The following is a 23,461-nucleotide window of genomic DNA, read 5'->3' as shown; positions in this document are numbered from 1 at the left end:
GGGGGGTGAGGACCCCCCACCTTTTAAAAAAAGTTTTTGGACCCCCCACATTTGCCTTAAAAATATTAGTGCATGACAGGTCTTATTTGTCCAGCGCTCTTTTCATTGATTCACAATCAAATCCGTTCCACTTTATCAGTAAGAGAATACCCACACCGATGTTAATCCACTTGTCTTTTCCTGGTTTCCTACTCACACACACCATCATGCACGACCACCAAAGAAGTTTGTTTCTTGCAGCTACTTGGTCAACGCCAGCAACAATTTAAATTTCAGATGTCAGATTCAATCATGGACGTATTAAAGCAGGTGACGGCCCTCAGCCGCAACACTACAGACTAAATGCCGGAGCTCTGGCCCGGCAGTCAGACTGACCCTCGGCCAGGTCACTTACTTCCCTCTGAGGTTACACAGAGAACATGAAAAATGTTGAAACGAAAAAAAGGTGGTTGATATGAGAAAGAAATGGGTGGAATGGGTAATTTAAGTAGCTGAAAAAAACCTTGTGCATCTTAACAATGCACTCTCAGATCAATATTTAGGCTATCATGAGTGTATATGCCACTATGCGATATACACTGTGCAAAAGCTTGTTTTGATTCTGTAGCCAGAGGTATAACTACTATTGCAAAGGCATTATAAAAATGTCAGTATAACAATGATAGGCCTATTTAATTCTCATTTTCATTTCTAGGAACAAGAGACATTAGATAGGGAAGAGACATATTCTAAAAACATGTCAGAAGACACCAGAATGCGGGAAATTGCATCTACTTAATTCAAAATTACCCCAAGACCCCCCTCTTAAACAGGACCCCCGACATATCAAATGCTGCTGATGCCCCTGCTCTAAATGGACCATAACTAAATGAACATCATGCTGGATTGAAGAAGATTTGAAACTAGAGATTGAGACCATAAACTCGTGTTTACAATAATTACTGAGATAACAAATCAAGAGAGAATTTCTCATAGACTTCTAACCTGACTTCTTTGTGCAACAAGAGGAGTCACCCCCTTATGGCCAGTAGAGAGAATGCAAGATAAAAGGCTTCTCTTTGTTAAGGTTGGAAGATGAAAGTTAATGAGAACAAGTTGTGATCGTTGTGTCTGAGCCAGCAGTGAGTCTCAATGAAGCCTCACTCCTGAGGGGGTGAGACACACAAGCTCCCCTCCCCTCCCCATGGATGTAATTGGAGCAGACAGCAGCTGACTGACAGACAACAACAGTCCATACCGACCAAACCAAAACTCACTGTGAAGAGTTCCAGTGTACTGCACTGGAAAAGAAAAAGAAGTGGAAAAAAGAAGTCTGGCGAAACCGACTGAGGATCTAATTTGAGGAGGGGAGACCTTTTTGGTTCAGGGAAATCACCATGAAAACCCTGGATCTGCTATTGCTGGCATGTTGCTTATGCAGCCTGAGCACATTGGGAGGTAAGGCACCAGCTGACACAATATACCCAAGTAATGGAGCCAGATGTCATGTCGTCTTGTAATACTTCATACATGGACGCGACACAACATGTAGCCAGGAAAGCCACACAAAAAATATAATATATTATAAATGGGAATATCACACAGATAACAACAAGCATTCAGTCGTGTTCTCTGTGAAACTGTACTTAGCTAAGGCCACATGCTTCATTACTTACACATATGCTCAAAAATATCACTTGTCTTATTTAAATTGATTGTAGGCTACCAAACTCCATGGCAATGGATCCAATTCATGCCATGATATTACGCTCAAAATCAGTAATGTCGAGCTAATGGTGGCGTTAAAAGGGATCTTCAAGGATTTATTTCACCATTCTGTGAACTAGCTTGTGATATAAGAAATAACTGTAAAAAAAAAATTATCAACAGCGACAGCCACAAACACTCATTGTCATTTGGATGGCCTCCAATTTTCAGAGGATGAATGGCTTTCTTGTCTTCAGGGTAATTGATTTGATAACTGAACATCGGTTCCTGGACAGGAACAGTGTAGTTCCTATTGAGCGTTATGGCTTTAAGTTTCCATTTTTGAATCATATTAATCACTATTCAGCAAGTGCACTCACTTACTTACTCACTTTGCTGTTTCGTGAAGTTATGGTGGAGGATAATGGCTCAAAGCACATTTTGAGTGCCTTTTTCAAGTAGGAGGGCTCATAAATTCTTCTTCTGTCCTTTATCAAAGTGACTTAAAATGACCATTCAATTTGATCTGTATTTATTGCCATCAGTTATATTCATGGCAAGCATCCTTCAAATGTTAGCCTTCAGCATTGTCCCATGTCATCTGATTTCATTGTACTGTGGAGTCTGGGTTATTTACCAAGTCATCTGAAATGGACAGAGAGGAGAAAATGCTAAATCGTAGCCTTCTACAACCACCTCCCAGCCTTGCCCATCAGCAGCCATGCTTTTCTGTGCCTAGCTAATGGGGTGCCTTGCTGGGTGATCGTTGTCATTTATTCCCGTCAGGTCAGATCCTGCTGGGGCCTCAGCTATGCCAAACGTGATGAATGCTGCATCACCAGAGCTGCTGATTATAAATGTGCCTAACCTTCCAATCCTGAGGAGGAAATGGGTGGAAATGAAGCAGTACTTATGTATGAAACAGTTGTGGAGGGTAATCGTTTGGGCTTTGGTACATTAACAGTGTTACAAGCCCGTTGTGAGACAACTGCTAATTCTATAACACAAGGATTATGGTATACTCTATCGCGTCCATGTGGTAGGGTATGTGTCACTGCAGTGTCAAACCTTTTTTTAGTAAACATAATTTTTGGTGAAAAACAATCAATTCATCTTTAGTATCCTGTATTGTTTAAAACAGGCTCTATTTTTCACACCCCTAGTGAGCAAGACAGATTTTTCAAGTCACTATTTACGATTATCCCGATAATAAGATAAGAGATAAGATAAGATTATCCTTTATTAGTCCCAAAGTGAGGACATTTACAGGATTACAGCAGCAAAGAGGAAATGCAACAACAAGGATATATAGAATAAATAAATAAATAGAATATATTAAAATCCCATATGGTCCCAAAAGCCCATTTCTACTCTGGAACCAAGTCCTTGGATTCTCTATACGCTCCACTCACTCACTCACTCACTAACTCACTAACTCACTCACTCACTCACTCACTCACTCACTCACTCACTCACTCACTCACTCTCTCTCTCACTCTCTCTCTCTCTCTCTCTCTCTCTCTCTCTCTCTCTCTCTCTCTCTCTCTCTCTCTCCCTCTCACCTGCAGTGGATATGAGTGAAGGTGGGACTCTCGTCCTAACTCCTAATTCCATTGTTTCATTGACTATCTATCTGTCACACAGGTGCATCAGAACAGGAGAAGGCTCTGATGAAGCAGGTCTTTATCGGCTACAACCTGAAGGTGCGGCCAGCAAGCAGTCCTGAAGAGAGGGTGGTGGTCCGTGTGGGTATGATCCTCTCCTCCCTCGGTGGACTGGTGAGGCACGACAACACATAACCAGCTCTCATTGTGTTTCTGTTTTGGTATACGATATGTTGATCATGGTGAATTTCAATTAATCAATAATCATAAATATCGTTTCATTATCGTTCAAGTGACTTGGAAAAAGCTGTCTAGCTTGTTATGATGGTAGAGAAGTAAAAAATAGAGCCTGATTTAAAAAAAACACTTTATTTATTGTTTACTTATACTTTACTTAGGATGGTAATCTGTATCTGTGACTCAATAAAATGATTTGTTTCTCAATAAAATGTAAATTGATGACAGTATGTCAACTGCCATTTTAAGACTTTTAAGCAGATATTACATTTTCATATAGTCCCGTCTACTGCAGTAGTTGCACATGACAGGACAAGAAAAGCCCTGTAAATGTAAAGATACAGTTTTAAATTCAAAACAGTGAATATATGTGAGAGCATATGGTTCTGAATTCAGCGCTTGCTGACCTGCTGAGTCGAATGGCACACAGAGTTTTGATACCGGAGCGAAGTACTGGAATCATATCCACCCATGCTGGTAGATAGTGTTTTAGCAGCATGCACTAACTGGGCTGTTGTCTCTGTGACTGCACAGCAATCGTGAATGCAGCCAAACACACACACACACACAGACACACACACACAAACACACACACCAGGTCACTTTACCCGTTCCTTAATTTCCCCTTGGCACCATACTCTGTTGCATTCACCGACGCATATCCATACAGTGTCACATTTACATACACGTCTACAGTGAGCGTGCTCTTTACGCCACTCAAGGTCAGTCACACTCTGGAGAGGAAGTCACATGGGACCCTAAAGTTGTGGAGTCTTGAAAACTGACCCACTTTGATGCTCCAGAACTAGTCTGGATAATGGCGGTGTTATTATTAACAGCCTCCAGAGTTACAGACATCATGATTAGTAATAGGTCTGATAGGTCAGTGATGAAAGAGTTGTGTGTGTGTGTGTGTGTGTTTGTGTGAGAGTGAGTGAACGAGTTGGTTGAAGTCACCTCACCCCACCTGTTTCTGTCCCAGCTGTCTCTCTGACATTCCTGCCAACGTTTTTAAATAGAAGGCCTGGCTCCGGGAAGCTCCTCCTTCCTGCTGGATAGACAATCACATGCACACGGACACTAGTCATCACACTAGCCTGTAGTGTAGCAAACACCTCCACCACATCATGAGCCATGTCCTGGAACTAGCTGGTGTGTGTCGAACCAGCCATTCAATGACAAGCAGGAGCTACTGTAAATATTAGAGGCTGTATGTGCCATGAACAGTATGGTATGATCATAGTAGTCCAGCAGCAGCACTGAAACTATGTCTACATATTATGTACAACTGGGATCAACAAGGACAACATCATTCAAAGTAGTTTTTCTTTTTTTTTGTTTTGTTCCTGAAACAAATGTTGAAGAAATCCTTAGAAATAAGCTTGGAAATAATATCCAGAAGGCCACGTTGGATGGTCTAGTCAGATGTAGGCCACAAAAATACAATCTGAAAAATGAAGCCCATGCTCTAGTGCCTTAAACATGCATTCTCTCTACTGGCCATCAGGGGGTGACAGATACAAATAGAAATCTGATTGCATGGAAGTCTATGAGAAAATGGTCCTAATTCTCTCTTGATGTATTATCTCAGTAAACATTGTAAACATGAGTTTATCTCAATCTCTTGTTGTGTATACAAATGTTTGGTCAATGACTTAAGCACCAACTATTATAAGTGTGTACAATAACATACTTTTTGACCTTTTTGTTCCAGAATATGAAAAATGAAGAAATGACCACAGTTGTTGTCATGAATCTGGTAAGTGTGATTCTGTCGGCTTCTCTCAACACACCTTGTAGCCTTTCTTACTGTGTGCTTGTTGGCTGGACCGTAGAGGGCAAAGCTGGAGAAGTCAACACGTCTCCAATGCAGTGAATCTAAAAGAGTGCACCGTTTATCAGAGCCTGAAAGTTTAATCCCCCCAGCAGCCGTACCTTCAGCAGCTGCCAGTGTCTTAACAATCTAACTTCACCACTAATCGACAGCGAAACTCTAAGTGAAGCATCGAGAACTTCATCAACACCTTTAGGTGATTCGTTGGCTCGTTGGATACGTTGTTGTTGGGGATAACTGAACTGTTAACTGTGATAACTTAGTTATCTTGGTTGACTTAGCATTTTTACTATTATAAGCCAGCACTCATCCATTGGCTGGGCCTGAAATCCTCACCAACATGATATATAGTCACCACAACAATGTGTGACATTTATTTGTTTGTCCGACACCTTAGTATGAAACCATTACGGATTGAGTCGAGCGAGAGATGGATTTTATTTTGTGTGGAGTTAAAAATAATTGACATAAACAAACAACGTTGAAGTTGAGAAGTTTAGAGAAAGTTTTGTTTTTTCAGACAGAGGTACCAGAAAACCCGACAATGCTTTCAACTTAATGGGCACATCATTCACTTTAAGTAAGCTATATAAAATACTGACTAATGAATGAACTTCAATATAATGAGTGTCATTTGCTTCATTATAAGATCTTTTCAAATCAAACATCTTAAGTGTATTTGTAACATTTACCTTGAATTAGCTTAACCATGTCATGTGTGTGCAATCAAGAACATTGACCACACGCCGTCCATGCAGATACTAGGTTTCACCAAGTGTTGTTGCCCTGAGGCTGCAAATTGATGTTGACTTCTATGTTTTGCTGGTAGATATCAAGCCTTGGTCTGTTAGCAGTTTCTTGGGTTTTTCCTGCTTAGAGAATAACGATTTGTGCCAGTAGAATGCATTTGTTTTACAATCTGCTTCGTATATGAGTATTTGAGGTCTCAACATAACTTAACCATGTTTTATGACATGCGACAAACACATTTTCCCACTATAAAATGGAAATGACCATTTAATATCCAGAAATTCACATTCAATTACATTTTATTGATACAGCCCAATAATGGAAAGAAAACAACCCTTAACAGGTTATTTCGTTTGTGCAGTTGAAGGCACGCTGCCACAGTGTCATGATCAGTAGCAGGAAAAACCCTGAACAGAAAGTTGCATTCATTAACACAGTTAGTGCTGAAAGTGAATAACTTCCTCACATTATTTTGACCAACTCAACTGTGACTCCAGCTCCACTGCAAATCAGCGTATTAATGAAAGGGCTCCTTTTTCGGTGCTCGACACAAATAACCAAGGGAGAATACTTGGAGTAGTCCAAGTAATACAGAGTATGTGCAAAATGAAAAAATATGCAAATGCTGTTTTGTTATGAAAGGACGAATGCACAAGAGAATCATCCCTGTGGAATTTAATTACAGCCGTGGAAAAATGAAAAATAAACTGATGAAATGACAAATTGGTTACATATGTCGATGTAATGTTTCCCCCTGCTGTCATTTTCCGTTTCCCTCTTGTCCCTGCCTTTTTATGTATGCACATAAAAACTTTTTTTTCCTAACAGGAATGGACAGATCATCGGTTGTCATGGAAACCCAAGGAGCATGATGGGATTGAGGTGATGCGTATCCCCGCTGCGAAGGTTTGGCTGCCTGACATCGTCCTCATCAATAAGTAAGCACAAGCACTGCAGTCACATTGGCATGAATTAATCAGCACCAAAGAGTTAAAGGGGGAGAAACCATTTGGTCACTTTCCTCGACTTGTTTTGTCCGGCAGGGTTTTTGTGTTGGACCTTAGGGGCCTTTAGTGTTTACCATCGGTTACATATTGATGTGTCTATCTGCTCACTGTGTGGAACACAGTACAACAATACAGTACAATGTCTTATGAGGACAAACTTCATGGCAGAAGAAGTTCCACTGATGCAGACATACAGTCATGCTTGTCTGTTTATTCAGTCAATATACATTTTAGAGACGTGAAAGATATTTATGTGTTTAGAAACTACAGGAAGTAACATGTAATGAAACAAAAAACGGACTCAAACAACGTTGCAATTTTTTATTTGTTTATTGTTCATGTATGCAGGGAGATACGACGGCGTATTAGGGCCACAGTAGGAGAAAAAAAAGGTGGGCAATATTCAGAAAAAAAGTCACAAATTTGCAACTTTATAAAGTCGCAGATTTGCTACTTTAGCAAACGATGTGAACAACCGGCATCTATGCTAGCTTACGTCTCATGAATGTCGCATTTATTTTTCTAATTAATACAACACGTGTGACAACGCCTTGCTAAGGTCCTTAGGGTGATGGCTGTTGATGGTTATTGTTGGTTCATTTTATATGAGGCCAAATTGTCATCTTATGGGTGATCGGGCAGTTGGGGTAAATGCTAGCGGTAGCTTTCACTTGTTGTCATAGCAAATTTGCAAATTTTTTTCTCTGAATATTGCCCAACTCTCTCAGCTATGCCGTCATAGGGAGACCTCATGATTTATTATTGGCTTATTTTAGTTTGTTTCATTATTTTTTTTTTTAATGATTATCGTGATAATATTGCGAATTATTTTGGCAGGATAATCGTAACACACGATATGTAACGAGATCACTTAAGAATCGTTGGGTAACATATTGCACAAAAAGTATTACCAATACTTTGAGTATTGGTTGTGTGTCCTGTGAGGAGCTACTGGCAGCTGCAGGCGTGGTTTAGGTTTGTGTGATGTGACGCAGAGAGGCGACTGTTTGTTCAAAACAACAACTTCTGAAAAGATTAGCATTGATGCTGCAGTAGCATCAGTTATACAACGGCTATGTTGTCATTGAAGGAAGAGCAAAGAATGGACAACACTGAAGGCTTCTTGATGGAAAAAAGGTTTTTGCTTTTCTCTTCCGAGTGGCTTCGGCAAGAGTTTGATTGACAGATGGTTCAACCAATCACCCACCAAATACTTTTTTGAAAGTATCTGCCCTTTGTCCTATGACAGACTGGTTTCTGTGTAACTAACTATGGATGCACCGATACAGATTCTGATCTGAGTAATAAATGATACCAGTACAGTTCTAACAATAACTTATTTACAACATATTTTACTTACTTATCAGATCACTTTTTGGCTGAAATGAAAACTTGAAAAAAACATGATGCTGCTGATACATTTTAACATTCAACTTTGTGTTTTCCTGATACAAACAGCAGAGTTTACAGTCGCGATATTAATAAATACAGTTCATTATATTATAAAGAGATATTAAAAAATAAAAAAAGCAAAGGAAGAATCAGAGGAGCAAGAATAGCGCTGGTCCACCTTAAAGGTCCTTTAAGTGTTCCTGAGCCGGAGAAGCCAGAGTTGTTGCTAACTTCGGGGCTAACTTCCTTCACTTCAATTATCAGCTGGCTGAAAACAAGACAGGAAGTTAGCTTGTGTCTAGTTGTAGCATTTATTTACCGAAAAGTAAACTGTACCGACAATGCACTGCTAACATTACATCCGGCTGTAGTACATCGGTGAAACATCTAAATGATGCGGTCTGTTTACTCACAAGCTGCAGCTGCAGATAAATGATGGATTTAACACGTGGGCGGCTTATTAGTCTCAACTGATGAGAGTACACAAGTACGGCATCAGACCAGAGTAAAGCACAGCCACAGAGTATCTGTTACCATATTGATCGTGTACGAGCAGCAGATGGGTTGTGGTGTGGTGGAGCTGGAGCAGCACAGAGCTGCACTCAGTGGACATTAGGTTAAAGACCCAGGGACAGTGCAGTACACTACCTATAGAGTGGAAAAACTCTTATGTGACAGCTTTAAATTAGAAACTTCAGATACCTCGAACTAATGCCCCCACACACACTCCCATTAACACGGTTGTAAATATCCTCACTGCTCCATTCATCAACACTTTATAGGCAATTAAGCAGCATGGTTCCCTAAAAACCCAGCCGATGGCCCCACTCAGCCACTTGGAAGCGTGCACACAAATATGTACACACAGATGCAGGAGCGTGTCCGGCCTCCTCTGAGTGTGTATGGTCAGCTGTGGCACCTTCACAGGGACGGGGTTTTAGGAGGTCCTGCTATCAGGACACGAGCTTCTCCTTGTTAAATCACCAGAGCCATAAAAGCCAAGCACGGCACCCCTGACAGACGGCTAAATCTGTCTATAATTGACTTGATGTCTTTGTTCTGCATAGAGTTATGAGCTTAACGGCCCAAACAGCTCTGTGTACGTCCGGCATTAGTGCAGCACCGAGTGTCCTGTGTAATGTGCCGAGGTCCTCAATTTCATCCACGCCAATTAAAATGTTTTAGTGGGGTCGTGAAGTACGGGCCAGCAGCCAAATGTTGATGTACTCCATAGCTGTGATGGGAGGAGCAATGCGACTGCAACGATCAGACTCACCAGATATATGACGTTGGAGCTACCCTAAATTGTTCCCAATTTTTTAGTCTTTATTTTCAGAATAATCTCATATTGATTAAAGGGTATACATAGAGTTTTAGGATTACAGCATTATAGTCTGTAGAAAGAATATACTTTAGAAAGAAGCATTTCTGTAAAGCTTATTTGTCTTTTTGTTTTGTTTTTGTTTTTTACAGATACTGTATCCTCATTTTGCTGGAATAAATACAGAATAAATACATACAAAATACAGTTATTTGGGTACGTAGGTATGTTTGTAATTACTGTTGTATCTCTGTTTGCAGTAATGATGGGGTTTTTGACGTTGCCCTGCATGTCCACGTCCAGGCTTATAATAATGGCAGAGTAACCTGGACTCCCCCTGCGCTCTACTGCAGCTCCTGTGGTGTTAAGGTGAACATCAACGCACACAAACACACACTTCAACTTGAAGACATTGGGCATGACGCGTGCAGATTTGGTCTTAAATTGTGCGTGCAAACAATTTAGGAACTTTCGTGGCCTTCATCAATCTTTCACACTTTTTACCAGCTTTGAGAGTGTGTGAGTGTGTGTGTGTGTGTGTGTGTGTGTGTGTGTGTGTGTGTGTGTGTGTGTGTGTGTGTATTACGTCGCTGGCTCGACATGACATTGCAGCTGTTCCCATTGCAACACGGTCTGGAGTTCTCAGGTAAAATCTAAATTGTGTGCCTACGCACCAGAGCCAACTTGCGTTTTGTCATGTGAAATATTAATGATGACGAAGCACCCCGCAATCATTATAATTTCTACAAAGAGCCATAAGGAGAGTTAACAATGATGGATATCTGGAACAGTCTGTTTTTAAAGTCACATGGATCTAGTCTGTTAACAGACAAAAAACATTCTCAGACAGAGAAGGGTTATCATTTATACAAAACATTGAGTACTACGATGAAGAGTATGTGCATTTTTGTGGGTGAGTATGTATTTGTATTTGTTGAGTGAGTTTGTGGAATGGGGTGAATGTAGAACTACAGCAAATATAAATCAACATGTACAAATACATAATTCTTGACAGGTATATGAACCAGGAAGGGTAAGCAGGATGAATGAGGTTAATTGTTTAAGATATGATATGATATATGACAAACACAAGGTGAATATTTGGGTTGTATATGAGGATAGTTGTTTGTGTTGTTCATTTGATGAATATGATTTATTTGTTTGGGTTATGGAGATGGGTAGGACTAGAAAAGTGAAAACAACTCCTTTTCAGGCATGTGATATTTATATATTTTGTGGTAATTAATTCAGTTTGCTATTGTGTACTGTCTATTTTTTGTTGTTTTATTTGACATGTTTGAACTAAACCAAACTAAATAAATAAAATAATAAGACAGAAGAAAACTGTTCTACAATTATTTTCTTAATTATTTTAAATGTTAACACTTATTTAGGCAAATGTATTGAACCTGTCTAATCATTAATTAAGACACCACTTATGATTAAATAGGATTTCTGCAGTATATAAAATAGCTGAATCCACAAAGTGGTATTTGCTGGGTGTGTTGGTTGAAGAGCCTTGAGAAGGGAGCTGTATTTAAAACAGGCTTGTTTGCTGAGAGCGACGAGAGGATCATAAGCTGTTTTCGATTACCAAGGCAAATTGCCTGGCGTCCAATTTAAGATCAAACACAATTCATCAACACACTCAGGTGGGTGAGAACACACTTGGCTGTCAGAGCACGTTTCATGAAGCCCACGTAGGATTTTCTTATTTTCTCCGGGGTTTTTTTGCACAAACAAATATAAGAAAACATTTATGCTCAAGGTCCAATGTTCTCCTTCTATACTCCATTTCCCTCTTTGTTTCCGTTTACAGGTAACTTATTTCCCGTTTGACTGGCAGAACTGCACCATGAGCTTCCGTTCCTACACGTACGACTCGACGGAGATCGATGTGCAGTACGCACTGGACTCGAAAGGCAAAGAGATCAGGGAGATCCAACTGGACGAATCCTACAGTGGTGAGGATTTGGAAAGTCATGTATGGATGGAGCAGTGAAGGGTGTAGGAGGAGGACACGTGTGCTATAAACGGATAAAAAGGAAGCTGTAATTATTACATAATGAGGACAATTCGTGGAAAGTCCAAAGTCTTGCTTTGTTAGGTCTGTCTGCAAGATGACAAACACCTTTTAAAATGCTTGTTTTGTCTGCTGTTTGTAGGCTATGGTAACATTGTAGCTGCTTTATCAACACTTAAAAATAACTGGGCCAGCAGCGACCTTTTAATAACCAGTTTATACTATAGACCAGCAATATTTTACTGTATTGTTCAGGGGAGCACATTGTCAGAAAGCAAAACTATTGTTGTCAGGGGGTATATTTACCCACTCGACCCACTTCTGGCCTTGTGAATTAACACCTTTTTGTCTTTTTGCTAATTAAATTAGCAAAAAATTACTTTAAAAACATGGTTTTAAATATGATGGTTTACAAAAATATTGTAATTTAAACCACATTTCCTGCATTCTACAGCACCCAAGCTTTTGTTTTATTTGCACGGTTGGAGTTGGCCCGCAGGCCGCCAGTTGAATGAGCCTGCTACGACATATTCTTCCTCCTTTTGTGATTCAGCAACATCAGGACGACAGGAGGAGAATCTCAAATCTAATAGACTTTTGCAACACAGCATCATGCAAATTTCTCGCTCCAGTTGAAATATTTCAAATTGTACGATTACATGAATGAGGTGAATTTCGTGTATTGGCCTCATTCCCATCATTGGCTTTGTATGCAATACAGTGAATCACTTCACCCACCTTTAATTGTCCCCATTAGTCACCTTTTGCTTCTGCTTATTGTCTGAACCATACTCACAGGAATGAGTATGGTTCTACCGTGTTTGCACTTTAGTTTGGACCCCCTTGTTTTCTGCGTTGCCGTCATTTAGCTCACCTAAATCCTCTAAATGTTTCCCAGAGGGTGGCGAATGGCACATCAGACACAAGCCGTGCAGGAAGAACATGAACGATGATCACTACGAGGACATGACCTTCTACCTCATCATTGAGAGGAAGCCCATGTACTACGTCTTTAATATCATCCTCCCCTGCATCCTCATCACCATCATCGCCATCTTCAACTTCTACCTGCCTCCTGACGCAGGTACGCCAACAAATCCGAATAATGCCAGCTCACTATGCACAGGTTCTACTTTGATCTAGCTTTGATTACGATAATACTGCCGTATCATTGCTCTCTAACTGCTATTATCGTTTCCTAATGGTGTTTGTGTGGTCTGGTTGAATTAAGCAATCACACATTTGTCCAGTTAATGTCACAAAGGGATTCAATTTAAGATTAGATCGTTGTTTTCCATTGAGCACTGCTGAATCAATAACCTTTTAAATTAAATGGTAGTTATCGGTTTTTAGACTTTACTAATGCTCACATGATTTCTGTAAAAGACGTGTTTCCATGGATTCTGTTTGAATCTGACAGCAGGATCAATTGTTGCTTTGTAGATGTTGTATAATTTCCAGATAAGCAGGGTAATCAAACGGCGTCCTGTCTGAGTTCATAACATCATCCAGAGGTGCTCGGTGAACTTCACTGAGCTGCATTCACTATGAATAACAAGACACACATCGGCTGGTTTACTACAGAGGTACCAACCCAAAACAAACAACTGATAAAAAAGATCTCAAAGTAACTACATAATTTGTAAAAAAAAGTCCAAAGTAATGTGTTTTAGGTCTGTCAGCAAGACGATAAGCAAACCATTTTTCAAATGCTTGTTTTCTGAATGGAGTTCGGCTCGATCAGAGTTATATAATGTTGGTAGATGACATCATCAAGGTATAAATACGGCAGCGACCTTGTTGTTTTTACCATCTATGGTTTGTATTCACAGTTTCCTTCATCTGAGTACTCCGGGAGACCACAAACTGCTACCATATGTTTTGTCTACATTCCTGATTCAGTGACGACAGGAGGAGAATCCTGATGCTGCTAATGTGAATGGTTGAATGTAGACATGTAGTGTAAAGTGCCTTAAGTGGTTGAAAAGACTAGTGTGCATATAAATGCAGGTCCATATACAATTTACATGAACATTCACTCACTCACACACGTTTATACACTGATGCCAGTGTATGGCTCATTTGCACGCCTGCTTGCCTTCCTTGGATGTGGAAGCAGTTACTCAGACTCCCTCTCTGGAATCACAGAAATAACCAGAAATAACCATTAAAAATTGATCGTGCAGACATGCGATTGAGATGTTGCCACCATGAGTTCCAGCGATCGTCTTGAGGATATCTAAAGTCACCAATCAGTCGGGGCAACCCACATGGCTTTTGAGCCTGATAAATCATGAGGATCATAGCCATTGATTGAACAGGATTCGGCTGTGGATCTGGGACATTCACGAAGAAGAGGAATCAAAGAGTCAACTCTTTTAAGTCTATCTATTAATATTTTGCTTTAGCCCCACTGATTTTATTATATGGGATGGAGTGGAGGGTATATCTGAGTTAGCTCTACTCTTCACTCAAACACTGCAGGATGTGTGAACGATGGATTTAAGCTCATGGAGGCATATATAAATATAAAACCCTATAACTAAAGGGGATTGGTCCTTAATGATAAGAGGAAGAGTTTACATTCCAATTGCATTTCACCTCTCTGTAAGATCGTCTCCACGTTAAGCACGTTGCATTCATTGTTTCCCCTGCCAGGAGAGAAGATGGGTCTGTCCATCAACGTGCTGCTCACCCTCACCGTGTTCCTGCTGCTGCTGGCCGATAAGATCCCCGAGACTTCGCTGGGCGTCCCCATCATCGTCAACTACATCATGTTCACCATGATCCTGGTCACATGCTCCGTCATCCTCAGCGTGGTCGTCCTGAACCTGCACCACCGCTCACCCAGCACCCACCTGATGCCAATGTGGGTCCGTAAGGTGAGGTCCCTGTAATGCAAAACTAAATCAAATCATTTAAGCATAACATCCATCATGTGTGCAAGCAACTCCTCAGTCCATGCTGGTCTTTATTCATTTACATATTCATGTTGATTTCTTTTCAATAATCTGGCAATGAAGGCAGTAGTAGTTTGGGTCCAGGCGGTACTGGTTCGACAGTCCTCAGCAACCTGAATGTCATGTTATTCCATTAACCTCCATCAGTGACTGTTGCCCTCACTGTACACTATGTGAAGCTAATTACAGGCCTGAGCAGCAGCTTTCTACTTTGCTCCTAGTTCTGTCCCGCTTTCAGCCGACGTTCACCTGAGAAAAGCTTATACAGGTGATTTGCATGGTTTAATGGAACTGAACTACTTAGTGCTGGATTGATGGGAGAAAAGAAAGAACATTATAGTTCACACACAGGTATGGGTTTAGCTTGTTCTTGACTCCAGGCTTCCTTAAAGGTGAAGTAACAGATAGCATGTACACTCATATGTAAACTGTTTGCAGCACAACAGTTTATAGAATGCCTGGAATGCAAACGGAAAAAGGACCCTCAGTGGAGGGCAGATCTCTGGAGGGTGTGTCTGCGATGACCACTGCTGTAATGTTGTTGTAATGTTCTGCAGTATCTCTGTGAAGGACAAATCCAAGTGGCCGTACCTATTTTGTAATTGTTTGTACTTCACAGGTGGATCATTTTTATATAAGAAAACACCCATCCACTTGTTAGCACGGTCGTCTACACCACTGAACCGGAAGTGATACTCTCCTCTCCCGGGTGCAGTGAAGGTGCCCTTAGTGGAATTGTAGGCATTGCCAATGTTAGTATAGACCCATTTGAAAATGACTTTTGTAAGTGTGGTCCATACGTTTCTCCAGCATAGCAGTCTAAAGCAACAAAGAACGCCACATTGGGGACGTTCAGCTTTGGTGTCTTTCAGTTCCACTTTCAGCTCAATCAGCATGTCTCTCACCTCCTTCAGCTCAGCCCCGACGTGGCTTTGGATGCTTTCCGCTGCTGTGATCACAACTGTCCAACATAGACAGAGCAGCAGCACTAGCTGAGCTACCGCAGCCATCGCTGTGATATAAGGTCTTTGTAGATGAAGTAAACCTTCCGGACTGCTGTTTTCTAGCCACAGCTTATGATGTGTCAAGCTGTGGGCAATCTAACAGGTGTCACAGTGTGTCACATGGTCACTTTGCCTTGAGGAAATTATGTTTTTATTTAGCAATTCCCTGGATCTACTTCTATTTAAACAGGTGTCACCGAGTGGAATATTCCGGATCAGAGCCAAACATGGGGTTTCCTGGAAAGTACTTTGGCCAACCATTAATTAAATCAACTGGTCTGGCTGGCATTGGAACTTGGGGAGAATCACACCTGACTGATTATTATTATTAAACTAATAATTTAATCATACAGTGTACGATCAGCAGCTGCATCCATTCGGAGGATGCGACCTTCGCGGTCTGCGTCGACTGAGTCCTCCTAAAACCACGAAAGCATCACCGGTGTGCTATGAATCTTGGGATAAGTTGGGCCATGAAGGATCCATCAATTGAATTCTCTGAATCTGAAAAAAGGCCATTTTTTTTGCTGCGTTTGAAGGCGTCTTTGAGATGACGGCCTTGTTGCAGATGCAGTGATGCCTTCAGGTGCAGTCTCTGAAGAATGTGGCTGCTGGATTGGAACACAGCTGTTGTCTTTTTACCCATTGATGGTCAGTAATCAAGTTTTAAGTGTCTCCATATTATATTACAGTAATATCATATTCTGGAATAAGCCCAAAATATCCACTAAATGGAGCCATGTATAAGACACACACATACTTCTTCTGTTTGGCTGCTCTTCGTTGCTGTGATCATGTCACTATGTGTGACTCACGGCTCTGCTGGCCCACACAGACTCCCGGCTCTGGGAAACATGGCAGGTGTTGCGGTATACTGGGAAATGGGAACACAAAAAAGGAAAGGACACATAAGTACAAAGACAGGTTTGATTCCGATGACTCAGCCTTTTTTTCTCTGAAACTACATTACAAGAGAAACTGCTTCGCCCCACGTCACATTCTCATTGTAGTTCCAGGATACAATCCCTGCCAGTGGGCAATTATTGACATCCGCCTGTCAATACAGCCAAGCCAAGAGTTGTTTCTAAAGAATATCCAAGCACTTCAAAGTGTAGATAAAAGAGCCATTGACAGAAGCAAATAGCATTTATGATATTGATCAGGGCCAAGATCTGGCCCAATGGTTTGCTGTTTTATCTTATTCCTTTGAAAGGCTGACGGCCGAGACGAACTCAGGATTTAACATTGAACTTTATTTGAAGTACACACATCTGGGAGATGCCCAGTACAATTACAGTATACTAGTATATCCACTGGAGTACACAGAGTTTAGCTTCTTTGCTCCAGGACACCTTGAGAGTCAACGGTGAGGAATTGGAAAGTATTTGGTTTCCCCTCCCACATCATTCAGCAGCAACTGTTCTCAAAGGTTATCACGTTGCTAAATTCAATGTTTTGACTCATTTCTCAGCCTTATTAGGCAAATTCAGGGAGAGAACATTTCAGCTGTCCCATAAATCACCAAAGAGAAATCCAACAAATGTGTTTCTATTACCAGGAAAGACGATGGAACACCAGGTTTTTTGTGATTTCCACACATCAAATGAAAAGAAGAAGAAACCATTTGAACTGTAAGCTGTTTCTCTCTTTCCTCCTAGATCTTCATCCACATGCTGCCTCTATACCTGGGCATGCTGCGGCCAAAAGTAGAGACCCCCCTGTCCCTGGAGACCATGCCCCGCCGAGAGAAAAAGGTGATCACCATCAGCAAGGTGGCTGATGAGTACTTCATCCGCAAGCCCGACTCCTCTTTCCTGTTCCCTAAGCCCAACAGGTGAGACCACAACCGCTCTGGGGTCCAACATCATACTCTATTATATATTTATGTGTGTGTGTGTGTGTGTGTGTGTGTGTGTGTGTGTGTGTGTGTGTTAAGATGCGTTGGAATAACAACTTGGGTTCAAAATGAGTAAGAAAGTGTGCATGTGTAACCATAGTAACTAACGGTGTAAGAGGAGACCTGCTTAACCAAGACTTATGTTATATTTAACACCATTAGCAGAGTACACCAGATTCACATAGTCCACTCTGATTGGTCATGTGTTGCCGATTGTCAAATCATCTTTTTTTTTTGCGTATTTATTGATGTTGTTTGTTGTGTTTGGGTGCAGCGCTGTCCGTAGCACTGAAACAGCTGAGAAGCAGCTAGATATAATTAATCTGTATAAATACAACAGCTAATTAAATGTCCCTTTATTGTAGCAATCTACAGACAGAAGGTTACAGAAATATTCAACGAGCGAGAGAAAGAGAGAGAGAGAGAGAGAGAGAGAGAGAGAGAGAGAGAGAGAGAGAGAGAGAGAGCAGTCAGCAAACAGCCGAGAAGCATTCATAAATTCAAAATATATTTCATGCTGTTGTCTACATCAGATCTATTCAACCGAATGAATCAAATTTAAAATCCAAAGAAAAACATTCCTGCAAAGAAAAGACATTTTGTCACAATGAATACTTTATTTTCTCGGGCTGTGGAAAACAAATTCAAAACTGATAACTTTGCATCGTGAAAGGAGGCCACTGAGAACGACGGATGCAGATGGAATGTCACCGATACGGAAGAGTTTAGACCATCAGGGTGAACGTGTCCCGCAAGTCTGGAACTTCTTCATGGTGATGTATTCACACACACTGAGGAGAGTCATTGAAAGCATGTGGGTTATTTTCACATTTATGAACAATAATATCAGCTCATTAGACTCACTGGTTGCACAAATTCCAAGATGGCGATCGCTAAAAGGCTGAAGTCGAGGCTTCAAAATTGGAGTCCGTAAACGACCCACAGTCTATGGTGCCACCAAGAGACTACTTCAGCAGTAGGAGGGGCGCAAGCTGGCTCTTCCAATGGGGAGTCGGGACAGTCCCCCGGGAGGTCACAGTCCCCCAGGGTCACGCCCTCTACTCTGGGGTTAACGCTGCTGCAGCTCCGTTAACTGAAGGTCTGTCTCGGGGACGACAACAAAGAGAAGGTGTTGCTTTCTCATCGCTTCACCTGATTTGATCCAATAAACAAACAACAAGCCCTCTACAGGTCAATCCCTTGTCTCCTTGTACCGGTGACCTTGCTCAGGTGAATTTGGCAGAACGAGGAACTGTAAGTCCTGGAAATCAGCAACTATTTGACATCCTTAACTGTTCAGCCTCCCTGCTGTTCTATTAATACTAAAAATTCTTCCTCACAGTCTGAAGCTGTCACTCCCTCTCCATCCTTCACCTCCTGTGAGAAGTGAAATATGTCGAGAGGGAAAGACTGGAGGCGGCAGAGAATCGTTGCTAAAATAATAATGACCCCCACAAATCGACTCTGACACATTAGAGCGGGGCGCTGCGTGTCTCGGCGAAAGAACTGGTGACGGAAGGGGGGGGGGTCTATTAGAGCAATTTGATGAGACAGCAGTATCTCTCTTGAGGCCACACACATTCACACACACCTTCTTAATTGGGTTTAGTGCATGCCTTGGCACCAGACGCAGCCAGTTTTAGTTGAATTAGTCTCCTGAATAGTCATTTACTTCTCACTGATGAAGTGCTACTCTGAGCCATGCAGGAGAAAAAGGGAGGAGGGGTTAAAAGGCCAAATTGTGTGTCTATTCGCTCGCTCCACCTCCCTCTCTTATCTCTCTCTCTTTCTCTCCATCTGATGAGGCTCCACCTCTCTGAGGTCACAGCCTGTTCACCTGCCTCACTCCCCGGAGCAGCAGCGGCGGCAGCGCTGCATCGTAAAAACCCCAACCGCTGCAGCGAATACCAAGCAGCTCTGTGCTGCTTTTCAACGTTTCCCACTTAAAAACACAGTGCCATACTGCCCTCTGGTGGTGAACCCCCTGGCTTGCATAATTTTATCTGTGACTTCTTTTATTTTTTCAGTCTATTAAACAATGTCAGGTGTTATAATAATTGAGGTGTTTCATAAGGAAACAGATGTTTGAAGAAGGCAGCTGTTCTGCGAGGTGAATGATGTTATGTGTTTGGAGAAGATCGTTTCAAGGACCAACAGTTGATGAGTTTTTAAGAACTTTATTAAAATACTGCTCAATATTCCTCACTGGGTTGATATTGTTTGATACAAACAACAAAGTATACAGGCACGTGCTGATGACTACTCCTGCTGTATTGAATATTTTATAAAACTCTTACTTTCTTGGTTCTGACCCTCATGCTATATACAATAATAACATCTGGAATGCAGCAACATTGATAAGAATAAATCTGATAGGCTGTACAGGTTTTAAAGCCTTAAAACAAAAGAAATATAAACTAAAAAATAAAACGATTAGCTCAACTTTTCACCATGACCTACTGCGACTTTGGTGTGTTCAGCGTTTTTATCGATAGAAACGATTGCCAAAGCTACTGTATATAAGAATCAGGCCAGAATGATCCTTTCATTTCAGAGTCAATGTCATTTGTCAGCCGAGCGTTTCAGCTGTGACGTCGTGCTGCATCACTACTTAGACTTTAGTGTTAGAGCTGCGTCTGACTCTCTACTGGAAGCCACCGGTGGAAATCCATGTGTCACTGCTCAAGGACATGCTGTACGACGACGCAGAGAAATCCTGAGCAGAAAAAGGTTCATGAGTAATGCTTTCAGTTTTTGACTCAGGGGGGTTGCTGCTCAAGCCTTACTGGGTCTGGTATGGCTGGTATGATTTTAAGTGTTGAAAGGGTTACGAAGACACAGCCAGAAATAGGACATATGAATATTTCACAATCATTTTGATCCATGATGTTATCCAAATAATCATCAAATTATTCTTTGAACTCTTAAAATGGCAGCAAAACATACTGGAATCTATTATTGTTTTAATAAACACATATTTGTATTTCATCACAGATAACACACCTTTTATTGAGTGAACATCATTTTTAGTGAAACACTAAATATATAAAATAATCTTAAATAAGATGATCATAAATCCTAATGTCCCCCTGTATAAATAAAGGATAAATCAATTCTGTATAATTTTAAACCAGGCTCTAGTCTTTACTTGTCTACCATGATGGCAAGCTAGATCGTTTTTCAAGTCACAATGTAGTTTCCGGATAACAGAAATTCACGAAATTCATCTGCGATAAAAGCCTGTATCATCTCATCCGTCCCCACAGCAACCGTCGTCACACCATCACTGATGGTCGGTAACCGAGGGCAACGAGTAAACACAGAAACATGTACATGAGCAACCCTGTCAGCAGATGCAGAGTGAGTCTGGGGCTCCTATGACCTTCTCGTAATTCCTCTGAATGATAGTGAAGGATACCTGCAGCTTGTCTCATGAAAGCCTTTTTTTTATTTTCCAGCGTTTAATTAGTCTGGGCCGACATCTGCTCACACAGTCCACAAGCTTGTGTGCTTCTGTGCATGAATCCATGTGAATCGATCCATGAGATGTATCTGCAATATCAAATGTTGGATATTTGACATTCATGTTTGTGTGTGTTGTGGTTTAGGTTTCAGCCAGAGGGAATGTGTACGGATCTGAGGAAGTTCATCGACGGCCCCAGTAGCTACCTCACGCTCCCTGACGAGCTCAAGTCCGCCATAGATTCCATCACGTACATCGCTGAGGCTCTGCAGGCGGAGAAAGACTTTGAAGCTGTAAGTTTGCCCGTCTGAGTGAGCTGGAACCCTCCTGCATCTTTGTCTTCCTCTTTGTCTGTTCCTTGGATTTGATAAGAACCATCATCCTGAACTGTTTTCTTTTCATCCCTTCTATCTTCCCACCCTACACTCCTCGCTGTCCTCATATCCACTCATCCTCTTTCCATCTTCTCCTTCTTCCTCCTCCCATCCTCCCATCCATCCATCCGGGTCCAGATGAGGGAGGACTGGCAGTACGTGGCCATGGTGGTGGACCGCATGTTCCTCTTGATCTTCGTCATCTTCACAACTGTGGGCACCTTGGCCATCTTTGCTGACGCCAGCTTCAACCACACGCCCACCGACCCCTTCAAAGCTCCCTGAGGCAGCGGGACGTTCGGCCTCCTCCAGCTATACCCGTCCTGATATATCACAGCAACAAACAAGAACTCTCTGTGTTGAACTTCACAATGATTCTCTGGGTGTAGTTCACCATCAGTTAACAATTTAGAACCTCATATATGTACACCAGGCACACACCCTGGTTCTTTCATCAAGCACTGCTAATTTACTTTACTATATCCCTCAAGATGTTAATCTTGAGAAGACAGTGTCAAATGCATCTTGACAATATTCCATATGCTGACAAACTATAGATTGTAATACAATATTCTCATTCCTGGCCAAAAACCACAACTTCAAACTAAGTCTTGGCCTGTGAAAGCAGTGCTTGACCCTTAGCTGCATCACTGCTTCAAGACCAAGCCAGAACAGAATCATGTATCTTTCTGTATTGACAGTGAGAGGATGGCTTGTTGTTTGAAGTTTGTCAGAAATGGTTTTGTCGGTATTCAACCTCAATTTGCAACAGGCAGCAACCTGCAAAAGTGCCTTTAAACCTGCATTATTTCCAATAGCCACTCCTCTGGTCCGATTGTATAGAAGTCTATGAGAACATGAGCCTACTTCTCTCTTGATTTATCATCTCAGTAAACATTGTAAACATGAGTTTATGGTCTCAATCTCTACTTTCAAGTCTTCTTCAATCCAGCAGGATGTTCATTTTGTACTTATGATCCATTTAGAGTCCAACAGATCAGAAAGCAGGGGATGCTTTAGGGGGCGGGGCTACCTTGTGATTGACAGGTCACTACCAAAGCGATGTCTGGTCTGGGAGTTTTTCTTGTCTTTGTCTCCCTTTCAGTTTTCAGTTCATGAAAGTTGATTTTGCCATTTTGGTTGCTTAAAAATGTCTTGTTCAGTGTTCAGTTACTTAGCTCCAACATATTGTGTCACTTCTGGTTCCAAAATGCCGAGACTGTGAGAATTCACAACGGCAGTCGTCAACCCAACGTCATTGTGGCTACATCCACTAATGTATAGTGTATGATCTGCTAGTGAATGCAAATTTCGGAATTTCTCATGGTTGATGAATTTCTGTCTTGCTGCCATATTTGGACATATCGCTTGATATAAACAATTTACTAAACTAAAAGAAAAACGCATTAGTGTGCAAGGGCATTGATAATTGCATGAAATATAGCAACCCAGCCATTTAACATAGCTGGCATGTGTATAAATACGCAGGTTTTTAGTGTATTAGCTAATCTAGGTGTGTGGAGCCAGAGTTAGATATTCATATGTGCTGTTCACACATAAACACCAAGACAAACCAGATGATATAATGAGCGGGCCGTATGCCTTTCATTTCCCTGTGTGTCACAATGTGCCGGAGTGTGGCACATGCTTGTTGATATTTCTGCAACCGTAGTAATCCTTTGTATTTTCAGCATCGGTGTGTTTGTGTGTGTGTGTGTGTGCATGTTTGCATGGAGGCTATTCTTATGTCGCCGTGCGGAGCAGCATGCCGACTCAATTCACCAGCTGCACCAATAGCCTGTGGAATTCCCATTATATAGGAGACCTGTGCCTCTCAATGTCTAGCTTTCTCACTGAGACACACACACACACACACACACACACACACACACACACACACACACACACA

At 41.5% G+C, this 23,461-nt stretch overlaps 2 protein-coding genes across 2 annotated transcripts in view; both read left to right on the top strand.

Moving 5' to 3' along the window:
* Positions 1-23,461, top strand: part of LOC311008599 (uncharacterized protein) — a 132,927-nt gene that overhangs the window by 73,598 nt on the left and 35,868 nt on the right. The gene's annotated exons all lie outside the window — the stretch shown is intronic.
* Positions 1,210-22,510, top strand: chrnb1 (cholinergic receptor, nicotinic, beta 1 (muscle)). The gene is made up of 11 exons (XM_084002317.1): positions 1,210-1,437; positions 3,331-3,464; positions 5,242-5,286; positions 6,940-7,049; positions 10,092-10,200; positions 11,651-11,795; positions 12,753-12,938; positions 14,513-14,736; positions 17,477-17,652; positions 21,324-21,471; positions 21,691-22,510. Exons 1-11 carry the CDS (start codon positions 1,377-1,379, stop codon positions 21,835-21,837), a joined length of 1,485 nt encoding a protein of 494 aa, XP_083858443.1. The 5' UTR covers positions 1,210-1,376; the 3' UTR covers positions 21,838-22,510.

Source organism: Eutrigla gurnardus (assembly GCF_963514095.1).
Source record: "Eutrigla gurnardus genome assembly, chromosome: 23".
In the NCBI taxonomy this organism is placed as follows: Eukaryota; Metazoa; Chordata; class Actinopteri; order Perciformes; family Triglidae; genus Eutrigla; species Eutrigla gurnardus.
Note: the sequence above shows the minus strand (reverse complement) of the source record. Positions and strands in the feature narration are given on the sequence as shown.

Bases quoted from the DNA above. Each gene is read 5' to 3' on its own strand.
- chrnb1 (XM_084002317.1), top strand. From the start codon at position 1,377: ATGAAAACCCTGGATCTGCTATTGCTGGCATGTTGCTTATGCAGCCTG. The intron at 3,465-5,241 runs GTGAGGCACGAC...TTTTTGTTCCAG, and splicing joins TCTCCTCCCTCGGTGGACTG to AATATGAAAAATGAAGAAAT. The intron at 12,939-14,512 runs GTACGCCAACAA...TTCCCCTGCCAG, and splicing joins CTACCTGCCTCCTGACGCAG to GAGAGAAGATGGGTCTGTCC.